We start from the raw sequence: 18,912 nt of genomic DNA, 5'->3' as shown, positions 1-18,912 counted from the left end.
CAGCGAGACAATGCACTCCTAATGCTCTCCGCCACACCGGGAACCTCCAGTAAACCTTCCTGAAGTGTAAAGTGCGAGGCGAGTCTTATCCCTGTACAGGACCCGTACAAAGCCCCCCTGAGGTATGGCGAGGCAGGGAGAAAGTGGATTAGACCCAGGCCTTGGCAGGGAGGCTGGCCCCAGGGCCCATAGCAGGTTAGGGAGGTCTGCGTAGGGCTTGGGTAATGTTGGAGAGGGCCAGGGGGGAAGCAGAGGAAATTGCCTGTAATTGGACATTGAGGAGAACAGTAAGAGTAAAACAGTGGGGGTTCCCTTACTGTCACCTGCTCTGAAGCCCAGGAGTATGTACCCTAACCCCACTGTGGACTATTACACACACACACACCATGCCTTCCCTGAGGCATGCTGGGGTGCTGCTGAGATCACTCATCAATACCAGCAGGTCCCCTCTACACACTCCTCCTCCGGTGCATGCCAGACCTGCCCGCCTGTGAGAGACTAGGATGGGGGTAGAGGACACTCCCTCTGTTGTTGAGCAGCGCTCTCAACACTCCTGAGTCTGAGCTACGGTGAGACACACTATGATGTCTTGATGACATGCACCTGGGGTGCACCTGGGTAGGGTCCCACCTCACTCCCCATATCCTCTCCCCTATGGGTCTTCAGTGGGCACTGACAAGCTCTGACTTATAGACAGACTTATTTTCAGTGTATAAGGGTAAGAGTTTGTACAGCTGAAGACCACAACACATCACTGGGCTTCCCCAGGACAGAGTGTGTCTCCCTACGGGAGTCCATTGATCCTTGCGTGGGCCTGAGAGGTTAAACATGGCCCCGTTACACTCCATTGGAGGTGCATGTTCCAAATCCTCCACCGAGGCTCCTAATGCCTGACTCACTGGAGACCCTAACTAATACACCTCCTTCACACATGAGCTCCGCTGCCGGGGATCAATGATCCACAGAGCTTTTGTTTTTTACCACTCATTAAACCTGCTCGCCTACAAATGGCCACAAACTAGTTACTGTGGTGCAGAACTTTTCTTTATTTGTGTATTTTTTAAAATGTATTTCACCTTTATTTAACCAGGTAAGCTAGTTGAGAACAGGTTCTCATTTACAACTGCGACCTGGCCAAGATAAAGCAAAGCAGTGTGAACAGACAACAACACAGAGTTACACATGGAGTGAACAATTAACAAGTCAATAACACAGTAGAAAAAGAGTCTCTATATACAGTTTGCAAAAGGCATGAGGAGGTAGGCGAATAATTACAATTTTGCAGTTTAACACTGGAGTGATAAATGATCAGATGGTCATGTACAGGTAGAGATACTGGTGTGCAGAAGGGCAGAAAAGTAAATAAATAAATACATTTGTATATACATATGCATGGCAAGCCTTTACCAAACACCACACGGTAGAGTATTTTCACATCTATAAACTTCCCTCTTTTTTTTTTGCAATTGTCTCTTAAAGAGGACACCATTCTGTATACATCTGGCCCTTCTTTGGACACTGTGCTAACAATCCTCCAAATGAGCTTCAACACCATACAACACTCCTTCCGTGGCCTCCAACTGCTTTTAAATGCTAGTAAAACTAAGTGCCGATTGCTGCCCGCACCCTCCCGCCAGACTAGCGTCACTACTCTGGACGGTTCTGACCTAGAATATGTGGACAACTACAAATACCTAGGTGCCTGGTTAGACTGTAAACTCTCCTTCCAGACTCACATTAAGCATCTCCAATCCAAAATTACATCTAAAACCGGCTTCCTATTTCACAACAAAGCATCCTTCACTCATGCCGCCAAACACACCCTCGTAAAACTGACTATCCTACCGATCCTCGACTTCGGTGATGTAATTTACAAAATAGCCCCCAACACTCTACTCAGGAAACTGGATGCAGTCTATCACAGTGCTGTCTGTTTTATCACCAAAGCCCCATATACAGTGCCTTGCGAAAGTATTCGGCCCCCTTGAACTTTGCGACCTTTTGCCACATTTCAGGCTTCAAACATAAAGATATAAAACTGTATTTTTTTGTGAACAATCAACAACAAGTGGGACACAATCATGAAGTGGAACAACATTTATTGGATATTTCAAACTTTTTTAACAAATCAAAAACTGAAAAATTGGGCGTGCAAAATTATTCAGCCCCCTTAAGTTTGTAGCGCCACCTTTTGCTGCGATTACAGCTGTAAGTCGCTTGGGGTATGTCTCTATCAGTTTTGCACATCGAGAGACTGACATTTTTTCCCATTCCTCCTTGCAAAACAGCTCGAGCTCAGTGAGGTTGGATGGAGAGCATTTGTGAACAGCAGTTTTCAGTTCTTTCCACAGATTCTCGATTGGATTCAGGTCTGGACTTTGACTTGGCCATTCTAACACCTGGATATGTTTATTTTTGAGCCATTCCATTGTAGATTTTGCTTTATGTTTTGGATCATTGTCTTGTTGGAAGACAAATCTCCGTCCCAGTCTCAGGTCTTTTGCAGACTCCATCAGGTTTTCTTCCAGAATGGTCCTGTATTTGGCTCCATCCATCTTCCCATCAATTTTAACCATCTTCCCTGTCCCTGCTGAAGAAAAGCAGGCCCAAACCATGATGCTGCCACCACCATGTTTGACAGTGGGGAGGGTGTGTTCAGCTGTGTTGCTTTTACGCCAAACATAACGTTTTGCATTGTTGCCAAAAAGTTCAATTTTGGTTTCATCTGACCAGAGCACCTTCTTCCACATGTTTGGTGTGTCTCCCAGGTGGCTTGTGGCAAACTTTAAACAACACTTTTTATGGATATCTTTAAGAAATGGCTTTCTTCTTGCCACTCTTCCATAAAGGCCAGATTTGTGCAATATACGACTGATTGTTGTCCTATGGACAGAGTCTCCCACCTCAGCTGTAGATCTCTGCAGTTCATCCAGAGTGATCATGGGCCTCTTGGCTGCATCTCTGATCAGTCTTCTCCTTGTATGAGCTGAAAGTTTAGAGGGACGGCCAGGTCTTGGTAGATTTGCAGTGGTCTGATACTCCTTCCATTTCAATATTATCGCTTGCACAGTGCTCCTTGGGATGTTTAAAGCTTGGGAAATATTTTTGTATCCAAATCCGGCTTTAAACTTCTTCACAACAGTATCTCGGACCTGCCTGGTGTGTTCCTTGTTCTTCATGATGCTCTCTGCGCTTTTAACGGACCTCTGAGACTACCACAGTGCAGGTGCATTTATACGGAGACTTGATTACACACAGGTGGATTGTATTTATCATCATTAGTCATTTAGGTCAACATTGGATCATTCAGAGATCCTCACTGAACTTCTGGAGAGAGTTTGCTCCACTGAAAGTAAAGGGGCTGAATAATTTTGCACGCCCAATTTTTCAGTTTTTGATTTGTTAAAAACGTTAGAAATATCCAATAAATGTCGTTCCACTTCATGATTGTGTCCCACTTGTTGTTGATTCTTCACAAAAAAATACAGTTTTATATCTTTATGTTTGAAGCCTGAAATGTGGCAAAAGGTCGCAAAGTTCAAGGGGGCCGAATACTTTCGCAAAGCACTGTACTACCCACCACTGCGACCTGTATGCTCTCGTTGGCTGGCCCCCACTACATATCCTTCGCCAAACCCACTGGCTCCAGGTCATCTATAAGTCTTTGCTAGGTAAAGCTCCGCCTTATTTCAGCTCACTGGTCACCATAGCAACACCCACACGCTCCAGCAGGTATATTGCACTGGTCATTCCCAAAGCTAACACTTCCTCTGGCTGCCTTTCCTTCCAGTTCTCTGCTGCCAATGACTGGAACGAATTGCAAAAATCTCTTGAGTCTTTTATCTCCCTCTCTAACTTTAAGCATCAGCTGTCAGAGCAGCTTACCGATCACTGTACCTGTACACAACCAATCTGTAAATAGCACACCCAACTACCTCATCCATGTATTATTACTTACGCTCTTGCTCTTTTGCACCCCAGTATCTCTACTTGCACATCATCATCTGCACATCTATCACTCCAGTATTAATGCTAAATTGTAATTATTTTCGCCTCTAGGGCCTATTTATGGCCTACCTCCCTACTCTTCTACATTTGCACACACTGTACATAAATAGACAAATCGTTATTTTATTTTATTGACTGTTTGTTTATGTGTAACTCTGTGTTGTTGTTTTGCTTTATCTTGGCCAGGTTGCAGTTGTAAATGTGAACTGGTTCTCAACTGGCCTACCTGGTTAAATAAAGACGGAATAAAATCAAATAAAAAAGAGCTGCAATGAGAGAATTTAAGCCACTTTTAATTTGTGGCACAGGGGATTCCTCCTGACACCATGCCTGGATCCAACCCCTCAAAAACTCAGGAACAATGCCTGGGCTGTCATTCATTCAATCTGCCAAGGTATTTTCAGGCAGGATGCCCCTTCTTGGTTGACTGATTTAACAGACTGGCTTCAATCAGGTCGGGGTCAAACCTCCACAACCTTCACCAGGGTCTTAACCACCTAAAGCACCTTTTCAACCTTTCAACCTTTTCAATGACCAGGGCAGCCGGATGGGATGGCCACAGGAATGCCTGTCTGAAAAGGTCCATCCCTTAAGTTCCCCTTAATGAGGACCTTTAGGCGCGCACCCCAACTGTCCGTCACACCAACTTTGCTTTATCCATTATCCGCCTTGCCCTTAAATACCTGCTGGGCTGTCCATCATCCCCCCCCCCCCCCCCCCCCTTCGCACCCTCTCTATCCTCACACCCTAAGCTCTTCTCTCTGATGGCTTGACCCCCCTCCCCCCTTTGTTTGATCCTTTGACTTTCTTTCTTGAAAAGCTGGAGTAAGCTGTCCCTAGAATGCCCAGGAGCTGTAGGATTGTCCTGCGGGGATGCCTGGGCTTGGTGCTGGGTGTTGTAAATAAATATGGAGCTAGCTACTTGAGCTAGCTGAGTTCCCAAGTCCACCAGGGCTCAGGAGGCAGCGTGAGCTTCTACTGTAGAATTGTAGACTGTACTGCACAGAGGATTGAACTCAACTCACCGTAATCTTTCTTGCAGTATTTCTTCATGTTGATCTTCAGTTTGCCTTTCGACGCCTTGCAATAGGAGTCACAGTCTGAGAGAGAGAGAGAGAGAGAGAGAGAGAGAGAGAGAGAGAGAGAGAGAGAGAGAGAGAGAGAGAGAGAGAGAGAGAGAGAGAGAGAGAGAGAGCGAGAGAGAGAGAGAGCGTGAGCGAGAGAGACAGAGAGAGAGCGAGAGAGAGTGAGAGAGAGATCCACACTAGGTTAAAACAACTAAAGAGGGAGCAACACAGACTGTGAAAAAAGACAAAAGTGACACCACATCTCCTTCAGAATTCCTTGCGCTACGCATCTGCCAGGTTCAATTGAGTCTTCCTCTAATAGGGCTTATGGTGCATTGAGAGGAGTGGTGGCCAATAGAAATGAGACAGACAAAAAGGGTCCCGCGGCTGCAGGCGACCGCCCCGGACTTATAGCTCTGATAGGAGGACCTCTGGACTGCTGCTTATTGTGCCACCGCTTCAGAAAACCACTCAAATTAACCCCCCCAATCCCCATGCCGACCGCCACCCAACATCCCCCTGTCAAAGTGCCAGTTTGGGACTGATTAAGGCCTGTAGAAGCACTCCCAGCCCCCCAACACCAATAGCCGCGGGAAGTAGGGGTGCTGGAGATGCTGCATCGCCTCCTGATAAATGTAAATCATTTTGCCTGAAATTATAGTACTCTTGGTTGAAAAATCCATCCCCATATACTACACCAGGGAGCATAATTTAGCTGCAGAATCTCAATAGCTTCTAAAAAATAGCTAAGTTTTATCACTTACAGTTGGGAAATCACTCTCGTCAAATATAGAACAAGACTAGCTGTTTGACTATTAAACTCATGGGTACACTAGCAATAGATGCCAGTCATGACCTAAATGGAAGCTGCCATCTATGGATTATACATCTATGGATTATACATCTAATGGTTATACATCTATGGATTATACATCTATGGATTATACATCTAATGGTTATACATCTATGGATTATACATCTATGGATTATACATCTATGGGTTATACATCTATGGGTTATACATCTATGGATTATACATCTATGGATTATACATCTATGGATTATACATCTATGGGTTATACATCTATGGGTAATACATCTATGGGTTATACATCTATGGTTGGTTGCGGCTGTCAGTTTGCCTTTTTCCAAATACAATCGGGATAAAAACGTACAGCTAAAAAGAGAAGACTAATCTGTCTGTAGAAGCTTAAAAAAAACTCAACTTTGAGCAATTTTGAGTGATTCTGAGCAAACAGCGCTGTTTTTCAAAAGTAGCTCATCTTGAGATATGTCTATTGACACGAGCGTATCGGCCATCACCGGTGAGTAGCCAAGGCTTCATCTTCATCATTGGGGGGTGCCACAGAAAAGTATATTTCGTAACCTACTGTAGCCAAAATGTAAGAGATAAATGCAGACAATCTGTACATTACGCTCGATTTAGTTCCAAATTTACGGACGAGACCCAGTTGTTCTTTCTATATGTTCCGTTGCCATGGTCGCTGACAACCTTCTTCTCCCTTCCTAGCTAGGACAGTCGCAACCTCTGCCGCCAGAATAACAGCAAAGTAGCCGCATTTGTGTTTGTTTAAGCTGTTTTCTATTGACATTCATTTGGATACATCCATAACGATTTTGCTTGGCATAGCTAGAAAAGCCTGCCTTCTCGTCGGGACACTCGACACTGTTCATTACGAGGAGACAGCATTGCACAGCAACACTAGAATAGAAGCTGGCTAAATACACTGAACAAAAATATAAACGCAACATGCAACAATTTCAAAGATTTTACTAAGTTAAAGTTCATATAAGGAAATCAGTCAATTGAAATAAATGAATTAGGCCTTAACCTATGGATTTCACATGACTGAGAGTACAGATACCTTTAAAAAAAATAAGTTAGGGGTGTGGATCAGAAAACCAGTCAGTATCTGGTGTGACCATTTGCCTCATGCAGCGCAACACATCTCCTCCGCATAGAGTTGACCAGGCTGTTGATTGTGGCCTGTGGAATGTTGTCCCACTCCTCTTCAATGGCTGTGTGAAGTTGCTGGATGTTGGCGCGAACTGGAAAACTCTGTCGTACATGTTGATCGAAAGCATCCCAAACATGCTCAATGGGTGACATGTCTGGTAAGTATGCAGGCCATGGAAGAACTGGGACATTCTCAGCTTCCAGGAATTGTGTACAGATCCTTGCAACATGGGGCCGTGTATTATAATGCTGAAACATGCGGTGATGGCGGTGGATGAATGGCACAACAATGGGCCTCAGGATCTCGTCACGGTAGTGGTATGTATTTGAAATGCAATTCTGTTCATTGTCCTAAGCTAATACCTGCCCATACCTTAACCCCACCGCCACCATGGGGAACTCTGTTCACAATGTTGACATCAGTAAACCGCTCGCCCACACGACGCCATCTGCCCGATACAATTGAAACTGTGATTCATCGGTGAAGAGCACACTTCTCCAGCGTGCCAGTGGCCATCGAAGGTGAGCATTTTTCCACTGAAGTCGGTTACGATGCCGAACAGCAGTCAGGTCAAGACTCTGGTGAGGTCTACAAGCACACAGATGAGCTTCCCTGAGACGGTTCCTGTAAGTTTGTGCAGAAATTATTTGGTTGTGCAAACCCACTGTTTCATTAGCTGTCCAGGTGGCTGGTCTCAGACGATCCCGCAGGTGAAGAAGCCGGATGTAGAGGTCCTGTGCTGGCGTGGTTACACGTGGTCTGTGGTTGTCCGGTTGGATGTAATGCCAAATTCTCTAAAACGATGTTGGAGGCAGCTTATGGTAGAGAAATTAACATTTAATTCTCTGGTGGACGTTCCTGCAGTCAACATGCCAATTGCACACTCTCAAAACATGAGTAATCTGTGGCATTGTGTTGTGTCCCAAAACTCTTAATTTAAGAGTGGCCTTTATTGTCTTCCAGCACAAGGTGCACCTGTGTAATGATCATGCTGTTTAATCAGCTCCCGATATGCCACACCTGTCAGGTGGATGGATTAACTTGGCAAAGGAGAAATGCTCACTAAACAGGAATTGTAAGGACAGACGCTGGGAGACGAGAAGCAGGAACAGGGAGTTAATATTTAATCAAGAAACACAGGAAACAGGAAACACAAACAGCGTCTGGACAAGGGACACATAACATTAATGCTGACTCTGGAAATAAACTAAGGAAGTAGGGGAGGTAATTAATAATGTGATGTAGTCCAGGTGAGTCCGATGAAGCGTTGATACGCGTAACGATGGCGACAGGTGTGTGTAATGATAAACAGCCTTGAGCGCCAGAGAGGGGGAGCAGAAGCAGGCGTGACAGGGATGTAAACCAATCTGCACACACATTTTGAGAGAAATAAGCTTTTGTGCATATGGAACATTTCTGGAATCTTTTATTTCAGCTCATGTAACAAGGGACCAACACTTTATATGTTGCATTTATATTTTTGATCAGTATAGTTTGTTGCTAGGGAACCTGGCAATATGACAACCGAATTCAAAAATACCAGTTGCTGAAAACAGCTGGTCAAACCAGAAACATACGTGAGGATTTGACAGCATAGCGCCACTTACATCAGGACAACAACAGTGTGGATCGGGAAAATGTATGTTCATCACTCACCACGTTAGGTCATCAGATGCTCCCAAAAATGATGTCTCTGCAAAAAATGCTACTGTAGCTAGAATACTTTTCCACTGTTGACCCTGCATTTACAATGTATACAATTTCAGTATGTGTGGTTTTTGGTTTAGCTTTTTGTAACTTTGTAGCAAGTACGGTCTGCATGTGTCGGCGAATATTGCGTAATGATTGCAAGGTGTCCCCGATATCTTTTCCAACAATCCCGTTATCTGGTTTTAATGTCCATTCTAGAATTCCCTTCTAACCAATCAGAAATGAGTACTCAACCATGCTGTGGATCCTTTTAATAATGTACAATCTGCGTGTGTGTATTTATATATATTCCTCCTAATAATGTACAATCTGTGTATATATATATATATTTATATATATATTCCTCATAATAATGTGTGTGTATATATATATATATATATATATATATATATATTCCTCCTAATAATGTACAATCTGTGTATATACATTTCTCCTAATATTGTACAAATATGTGTCTCTTCATTGGCCTAGGCTATTGTTTGCATTCAAGACCAGATCATTTTTATTGCTCTCAGTTTGTCAGTGTCAGGTCACGGTCACGGTCATTTCGGGGTGGTATTTAAAAAGATGATGTTTTCTATCATATAAATGACGTTAGGCAAAATAAAATCCAAACCCATACTAAAAAAACTCATGTGGAAATCCTCAAAAGGCCTCTACTCAACGTATGCCATTATGCAAATACAATTAGAGATGCATCCAATGCGTTATTATTTATATATAAATATATATATATATATATATATATATATACACAAGAGAAAGGAGTTGGCATAGCCACGGGAAGATGTTTTGAATTGGGGGTGCAAAAAAAATGTAATATATATATTTCTTAATTAAAAAAATATTAAGAAATATATATATATATATATTTCTTAAAAAAAAAATTTGCACCCCCAAATCCATACATCTTCCTGTGGCTATGCCAACTCTTGTCAACTCAACCGCTATGTCCCTCCAAACCCCACTTTTCAGACCCCCCACTGACTTACTTTCAGGCCCCCACCGACTTACCCCAACTCCCATTCCTTTTCAACTCGCCCCCCAAACCCACCCTTCGAGACCCCCCCAGGGCCGTGTCAAGCTTTGGCATTTATTGCAATAGGGGAACCTAGGGGTGGTGGTCCCAGTGATGGGTGGGAGGAGGGGAGGTAGAGGGTCATAGTCACGACAAAGGGAGGTCAGGAAGGAAATTAGCGGCCCATGAAGCGTTAGCCAAAGCCCTTTCTGGTGTCCACTCCTCCACAGTGAACAAATAAATACCTGACACAGCTAGGGACCGGCCATGGGCCTCATTTATAACCATTGCGTACATTTCAGACTAAATATCTGCATGTGCAATTTCTGAAAAGAATACGTACATTTAAAAATATTTATATTTATTAACTTGGTGGATGCCATACATATGCATGTTTCCCGTTATAAATCAGCCCGTCGTAAAACTGTGCGCGCGAGAACGTGCATTATAACTCATGCATGGAAACGCCCTGCATTCACCTTTTATGGTTTTACAATTAACTCATTTATTTGCTGTATAATCTGGAACTATTAGAATTCAAAAATAAATGTTATCAAATGTTTCTGGAGGTGTTGCCAGCATGTTTTAATATTTTGCAGTAATTTATTCTGTGTTTGGCAAATGACTGTGACAGTTTCTGAAAGAAAAAACGATGGAAAATGAATTTAGACCTGTCAGCAGAACGTTTGAATCCAACAATGTTTTGTATCGACTTTTTCCCAGAATATTCCGGACTGTCGTGAATTCTGAAACATTGTCCTAGGGTAACATTTTGTATTATTACAGTATTACTGTACATGCATACTTCAATGTAAAAGGTTGACTGTCTGTTCACCTGTGAAATTCGACTGTGTGTTATAATCTGCCCTGCCTATGGGATCACATCGGCTACATCGGCTAAAACTGGAAACACAGTGTCTTCGGAAAGTATTCAGACAGTTAACTTTTTTGTTGTTATAGTAAAATAGATTAAATACAAAAAAAATACTAAGCAATCTACAGACAATAACCCCATAATGACAAAGCGAAAACAGGTTTTTAGAAAAATTTGCAAATGTATTAAAAATAAAAAACAGAAATACATTTACATAAGTACTCAGCCCCTTTGCTATGAGACTCGAAATTGAGCTCAGGTGCATCCTGTTTCCATTGATCATCCATGAGATGTTTCTACAACTTGATTGGAGTCCACCTGTGGGAAATTCAATTGATTGGACATGACTTGGAAAGACACACACCTGTCTATATAAGGTCCCACGGTTGACAGTGCATGTCAGAGCAAAAACCAAGCCATGACTTTGAAGGAATTGTCCGTAGAGCTCCGAGACAGGATTGTGTCGAGGTACAGATCTGGGGAAGGGTAACAAAACATTTCTGCAGCATTGAAGGTCCCCAAGAACACAGTGGCCTCCATCATTCTTCAATAGAAGAAGTTTGGAACCACCAAGACTCTTCCCAGAGCTGGCAGCACGGCCAAACTGAGCAATCGGAGGAGAAGGGCCTTGGTCAGGGAGGTCACCAAGAACCTGATGGTCACTCTGACAGAGCTCTAGAGTTCCTCTGTGGAGATGGAAGAAACTTCCAGAAGGACAACCATTTCTGCAGCACTCCACCAATCAGGCCTTTATGGTAGTGGCCAGACGGAAGCCACTCCTCAGTAAAAGGCACATGACAGCCTGCTTGGAGTTTGCCTAAAGGCACCTAAAGACTCTCAGACCATGATAAACAAGATTCTCTGGTCTGATGAAACCAAGATTGAACTCTTTGGCCTGAATGCCAATCGTCATGTCTGGAGGAAACCGGGCACAATCTCTACGGTGAAGCATGGTGGTGGCCGCATCATGCTGTGGGGATGTTTTTCAGCTGCAGGGACTGGGAAACTAGTCAGGATTGAGGCAAAGATGAACAAGGCAAAGTACAGAGCGATCCTTGATGAAAACCTGCTCCAGAGTGCTCAAGACCTCAGACTGGGGCGAAGTTTCACCTTCCAACAGGACAACGACCCTAAGCACACAGCCAAGACAACGCAGGAGTGGCTTCGGGACAGTCTCTGAATGTCCTTGAGTGGTCCAGCCAGAACCTGGACTTGAACCTGATCGAAACATCTCTGGAGAGATCTGAAAAAGAGCTGTGCAGCAGCAGTCCCCATCCAACCTGACAGAGCTTGAGAAGGTCTGCAGAGAAGAATGGGAGAAACTCCCCAAATACAGGTGTACCAAGCTTGTAGCGTCATACCCAAGAAGACTCTATGCTGTAATCACTGCCAAAGGTGCTTCAACAAAGTACTGAGTAAAGGGTGTGAATACTTTTGGAAATGTGGTATTTCAGTTTTTGAAGTTTTATAAATTAGCAAAAAATTCTAAAAACCTGTTTTTGCTTTGTCATTATGGGGTATTGTGTGTAGATTAATGAGGGGGGTAAAACTATTTAATCAATTTTAGAATAGGGCTGTAACCTAACAGAATGTGGAAAAAGTCAAGGGGTCTGAATACTTTCTGAAGGCACTGTACATAGCCTATCTATTTAGGCTAGGTACTGTACAGCATGTATAGAGAGAGCCATGTTATCATGGAATTTTCTGCCACCAGAGGTTACTCAGGCAAAAAGCAAGTTTAGCTTAAAAAACATAATCTATTTAGGCTACTAGTCCCAATTAAATGGGAGATGCATAGTAATTTGTTGTATGGCTACATAGGGAAAATTACCCGATCATGGCTAGAAAATAGGAGGAATTTATTCTGCAGCGGTCATGAAAATAACCCCAGGCCTACATGCAATACCTCGTAATGTCAAAGTGGAATTGTGTTTTTAGAAATGTTTACAAATGAAATAAAAATGAAAAGTTGTAATGTCTTGAGTCAATTAGTATTCAACCCCTTAGTTATAGCAAGCCTACCTAAATTCATGAGTAGAAATGTGATTAACAAGTCACAGAATACGTTGCATGGACTCACAATGTGTCCAATAATAATGTTTAACATGATTTGAATGACTACCTCAACTTTGTTCCCCACACATACAATTATCTATAAGGTCCCTCAGTCGAACAGTACATTTCATACACAGATTCAACCACAAAGACCAGGGAGGTTTTCCAATGCCTTGCAAAGAAGGGCACATATTGGTAGATGAGTAAACAAATACAATAAACAGACATTGAATATACCTTTGAGCATGGTGAAGTTATTAATTACACTTTGGACTGTATATCAATACACTCAGTCACTACAAAGATACAGGCGTCCTTCCTAACTCATTTGCCGGAGAGGAAGGAAACCGCTCAAGGATTTCACCATGACTTCAAAACAGCTACAACGTTTAATGGCTGTGATAGGAGAAAACAGAGGATGTAGTTACTCCACAATACTAATCTAATTGACAGAGTGGCAAGAAGGAAGCCTATAGAGAATACAAATATTCCAAAACATGCATCCTGTATGCAACAAGTCACAAAAGTAATGCTGCAAAAAATGTGGCAATGAAATAAACTTTTTGTCCTGAATACAAAGTGTTATGTTTGGGGCATTTCCAACACATCACTGAGTACCACTCTTCATATTTTCAAGCATGGTGGTTGCTGCATCATGTTATGGGTATGCTTGTTATCAGCAAGGACTAAGAAACGGAATAGAGCCAAGCACAGGCAAAATCCTAACGGAATACCTGGTTCAGTCTGCTTTCCAACAGACACTGGGAGACAAATTCACCTTTCAGCATGACAATAAAATTAAATAGTTGCTTACCAAGACGACATTGAATGTTCCTGAGTGGCCTAGTTACAGTTTTGACTTAAATCGACTTGAAAATCTATAGCAAGACTTGAAATTGGCTGTCTAGCAATGATCAAACTTGACATTTTTTAAAAGAATAATAGGCAAATGTTGCACAATCCAGGTGTGGAAAGCTCTTAGAGACTTACCCAGAAAGACTCACAGCTGTAATCGCTGCCAAAGGTGATTCTAACATGTATTGACTCATGGGTGTGAATACTTATGTGACTTAGTTATTTCTGTATTTAATTTTCAATACATTTGCAAAAAATTCAAAAGACATGTTTTCACTTTGCAATCCATTTGAATTCAGGCTGTAACACAACGAATGTGGAATAAGTCAAGAGGTATGACTACTTTCTGGTTCTGTATATCAAATGATTTTAGATTCCAAAAATAAAATACATTGATTTCACTCTTCTCGCTAATGGCAAATGTCAGCATCTTGTTGTTATGTTTTCCAGTTTTTTTGTGGGGGTTTTGGGGAAAAATCATGTCATCATATCCCTGATTTTGCACACAATACTTGCATGTTTGCAATACAATACTTCAAACACTAGAAAAGGTTGTTCTGTTTTTATAAACGGCAACTTTTACGGGAAAATGGGAGCAGGCATGTGTAGGGGAATATTTTATATGTACACAGCATTTATAAATGAGGCCCCTGAACTGTACTGTGCTGGCTCAGATATTTAGTTTATTCCAACACAGTTTTAGCAACTATGGTAGATGCATCAGGCCAGAGTAGTACTGCTTGCCTTGACTCAGTTTGGTTAGGTAATGTGTACAGGTTTGTGATGAATTACTGCGACTTTAAGTGTGTATCCACACAGCCCACTTCTCTGAGTTAACCTTGACAGAAAAGGTGCCACGGCTTTCCTGATTGCCCCACGCTCCGCTGCCACACCGCCAGTCACCTTCAGTAAAGAGTGCATGACGCGAGGCCAAACATAGGAATTCAAATCTTTTGTTTGCCTTTTTTCACTCTCTGACACAAATTGGATCCAGAGTACTGTATCGGCACAGTTCCCTCAACTCTCCTCTGAAAAGGTTTTAATCGTGCTATCTTTTCACAAAGTGAGACATGAAGGGAGAGAGAGGGAGGGAGTGAGAGGGAAGGATGAGTAGGGGAGGGGGTGATGTGTTAAGCAGGGTGATGGGCTGGTAGGAGGAAGGATAAGACCTTTCAGCCAGCCTGAATTTGAACAAACATCATTGTTGTGACCAGGTCCATGCTCCATGCCTGCCTTATACTTCCCTTTCTATTCTGGGTGAATGAGGTTGCCTGGGTAACGCTGAAACGAGGAAAAATGCACCCAAAGTAGAGGAGGGTGGGAGAGTGGCTGGGGGGACACTAGAAGAGGACGAAGTTGGTTGGCGGGGTGAGGGGTTTCAAGTAAACCCAAAATCGTCTCAGCTGATGGGGTTGGAGAAGGTAGTTGTGAGGGGAAAAATGGCACAGTAGATGAAATTGAGTCTATACTAGGCAGAGCGGCGCCTGATTTCCATGTAAATGACGACCCGGGCCCGTGGAAATGGCTGCTTTTGCTTTCCCATAAACCCCCTTGATGGCATCATGATACTTTCCTTTGATAGCGCTCGTTGGCCATTAGTGTACTCCTGAGACGAGCACCCCCAGATCCCCATACAGGACCAGGCAGTCCCCCACCGCGAGGACAAATGTACCCTTTGTGTGGGACACTCTAGTCAGGGGAAGTGGAATGAGTCCAGGGGCGCTGAGCTCTGTATACCTCCCCTCCGCGCCTCCTCTCTCCATCCCCTTTCTACGCTCTCTTACTGGGAGGTGTCGTTCCCTTTGTTTCTCGGTTGTTTGAGCGAGGAAGGAGAAACGCTGAGAGACGCTCCTTTGCCGCCTGGATGTGTCTGTGCTTCTTTAGCAGTGGGAGAGATTGATTGACACCCTCTTACAGTCTTTAAGTCCTAGGCACATTTTTCAGACTTTTATCTACATGGATAAAAGTAGCGCAAAGACCTAGACAGGACCCAGTGACAGGGACCTGCTTAGCTGGAACAAAGAGGTGTAAATAGGGGCATGGGGGAGGCCTTTCTCCTCCCTACTTCTTTCTTCTCCGTGAACAAGACTGATTGAGAGACAAATTGTGGCAAATAAAGCATGTAATTAGATTATAGCCACAGTGCCTGCCTGGGCTGTTGGGCTGCTGGGATCATTGCAGTAGGGCTGGACCCTGTCCAAAGAGAGTTTTCTTAATTGTTTTCTTTCTTTCTTTCTTTTTCTTTGTTTCTTCATTTCTTTCTTCTCTCTGGCCGTGTCCAGTGTTGTAGTCCTTGAGACCAGTCTCGATACCAAATATTGAGTGTCTCGGTCTTGTCTCTGTGTAAGGAAGAACAAACTGCTCTTCTGAAATATGAACACAGAACATTTTGAACTCTTATCGTGGCGATATGACACTATTACAGTCATGGTCTTGAATTGGACTTGCATTTGTCTGGTCTCGGTCTTGACTTGGTCTTGACTTGGTCTTGACTCGGTCTCGCCCCCCACCAGCCTCGGACTCGATTTGCTCCGGTCTCGGTCTTGACTCGGTCTTGACTTGGTCTTGACTCGGTCTCGCCCCCCTCCAGTCTCGGACTCGATTTGCTCCGGTCTTGGTCTTGAATCGGTCTCGCTTTAGATGTTCTCAAACACAACACTGGCCGTGTCCAAATACCCATAATTGCGTTCTAAACAGTAGGAATTTTGGTATTTTTGGTATGTGAAAATAGAACGTTGTATAGTATGTAAAAAAAATGGTATGCCGTGTCATATTTATTTTGGCTTTTCATCTACTACAAATTTGCTGCGTGCTATTGAGGAAGAGAATCCTCTTTTCAGATCCAGGCGTGTTTGACAGCAGCTGATAGTGAGACCTGCTGCACCATAATGAATGGCGGGAAACGGTGCAGTTTCACATCAGATGACGTATTCTCAGTATGGGTGAGTCTAGTATGGTGATATCTGTTGCTTATTGAATAGATTTTTACTAAACAGTACATTCTAAATAGTATGTAGTATGGTTAGTACACAGTATGCAGTTTTTGTAAGTAGTAGGCAGGACAGGTTTCGTACACGGCCTCTTTCTCTCTCTTTCATTCATTCATTCTTTCATCCTCCTGAAGTAAGATAAAAGTTGTTTTCGATCCCAGTGAGCGACAGAGCTGGGAAGCGACAGAGCTGGGTAACAACAGAGCGAAAGCGTCTATTTATGATTCATGACATGATGGTTTTGTGGGTTGTTTGTTTTGGGCGGCATGTTCTGTGGAACCAATCTGAAAACAAGAGTGTGGTCATCCCTATTACTGCAATTGAGTTTCAGTGGAGTCAGTGGGCAATGATGCTGGCTCCATCCCAACATGCAGACAACAGAAGACAGTGAGAGAGGCAGATGCCAATGTGTTCATGTTGTGAGAGCCAGGCTGAGATTGCCAAGCCATAAATCATATTGTGGGTTTGGTATTGATGATGATGACACGCCAATACAATGCTATTACGATGCTATCTTCTCCCCGTTCTCTCCCTCTCCCTCGGGTCAACGTTTCTCTCTCTCTCTCTCCTCTCTCTCTCTCTCATATTAAACTAGGAGCAGGTAATAAAATCCCATGACACAACACTAAAGCCCAGTGAGGCAGCAGAGAGTATTAACAGGGTGTGTAGCGTGGATCCAGAGAGAGACTCATGTCCCAAATATCCAGGGAGGGTCTCACTGCAAATCCTGAACCATTCCAGCCACAGAAAAAACCCCACATCTTTCTTATCATCATCATCGTGACCCACATCCTGGATCATGTTCATAAGGGCACACCGTCCCAAAACGTTTTGTAACCGAAAACGAACGCTTCTCATTGGATGACTTTCGACAGTAACTCCCCGTTTTATAACGATTATGACTGTTTTTCTTCCATTTCGTGCCTAATTAATACCACCCTGGTTGTGGTCACTGGTTGATATCATGGTGGTCAGCTCAGCTGTTATAATCTCCTCCACATTCCGTTGCTCTACAGACATCTCTGTCAGGCGAGGACCAAGGGGGAGTGACTACTCACACTATCCGTGACCTAACCGCACAATATGTGTTTTGTCTGGGCCTTGCCTTCCGAGGTATTCGCCATGCATTCCACCCCTCCATGTACTCAGGGAGGTGGGGAACCCAGAACACATCGTTGGAGACAAATGAATACCCCCCCACCACCACCACCACCACCACTTCCCTCAACCGACTCCGATGGGGTTGGGGTAGGGGGGAGGCACCTGCTGCACAGCTGTCCAGCCTCGCCTATAATCAGCCCACCCCAAGCATGCCGGTTTCTCTTCCTTTAGTCCTACCTTACAAACCAAAGTAGCAATAATGTCATGACTCGTCACTTAAAGTCTCTCCATCTAGATAAAACATTGTATATACCTGCATCTGTCTGTATGTCTCTCTCTCCAACACTTTACATGTTGCGTTTATATTTTTGTTCAATGTATACATTTAAAGTGTTGGTTTCATGAGCTGAAATAAGCACAAAAACAGAGATGAGATCCTGAGGCCCATTGTCGTGCCATTCATCCGCCGCCGTCACCTCATGTTTCAGCATGATAATTTACAGCCCCATGTCGCAAGGGTCTGTACACAATTGCTGGAAGCTGAACATGTCCCAGTTCCTCCATGGCTTGCATACTCACCAGACATGTCACCCATTGAGCATATCTGGGGTGCTCTGGATCGACGTGTTCGACAATGTGTTACAGATTCCGCCAATGTCCACAACTTCACACAGCCGTTGAAGAGGAGTGGGACAACATGCCACAGGCCACAATCAACAGCCTGGTCAACTCTATGAGAAGGAGATGTGTGGTGCTGCATGAGGTAAATGGTGTTCACACCAGACACTGACTGGATTTCTGATCCACGCCACTACCTTTTTGTTAAGGTGTCTGTGACCAACAGATGCATATCTGTTTTCCCAGTCATGTGAAATCCATAGATTAGGGCCCAATTTATTTATTTCAATTGAATGATTTCGTTACATGAACTGTAACTCAGTAAAAATCTTTGAAATTTTGCATGTTATATATTTTTTAAGTATATATATGCTTCTCTAACGACATAGGCACACATTTAGGGGACTGGTGGTGAGGCCCTGGTAAGAACAACCACATCTGTCACCAATCATGTATTGAATGTGATCCCATTTGTCCACGTACCAAGCCATCCAGTGGTTGGCTCAGTCCAGACCCAGTAATGTGTGAAACTATGTATCCTCTGGTTTGGAAGCCTGAGTGTTCCCGCCGGACCTCTGTCCGTCTACCCAGGAATCTGACGTGACCGATGCAATCTGTCAGTCAAAGTTCCCCACCT

General features: G+C 43.6%; 1 protein-coding gene across 2 annotated transcripts in view; it reads right to left on the bottom strand.

The window, feature by feature from the left end:
• LOC139370340 (netrin-1) overlaps positions 1-18,912 on the bottom strand; it is a 108,365-nt gene that overhangs the window by 5,891 nt on the left and 83,562 nt on the right. For both annotated transcript variants that reach the window (XM_071109766.1, XM_071109765.1), the window contains one exon: positions 5,034-5,108. In XM_071109766.1, coding sequence (XP_070965867.1) covers positions 5,034-5,108 — 75 coding nt within the window. The remainder of the gene's footprint in view (positions 1-5,033; positions 5,109-18,912) is intronic.

The sequence above is a fragment of the Oncorhynchus clarkii genome, chromosome 17 (assembly GCF_045791955.1).
Source record: "Oncorhynchus clarkii lewisi isolate Uvic-CL-2024 chromosome 17, UVic_Ocla_1.0, whole genome shotgun sequence".
NCBI lineage: Eukaryota > Metazoa > Chordata > Actinopteri > Salmoniformes > Salmonidae > Oncorhynchus > Oncorhynchus clarkii.
This window is presented reverse-complemented; position numbering and strand designations above follow the sequence as displayed.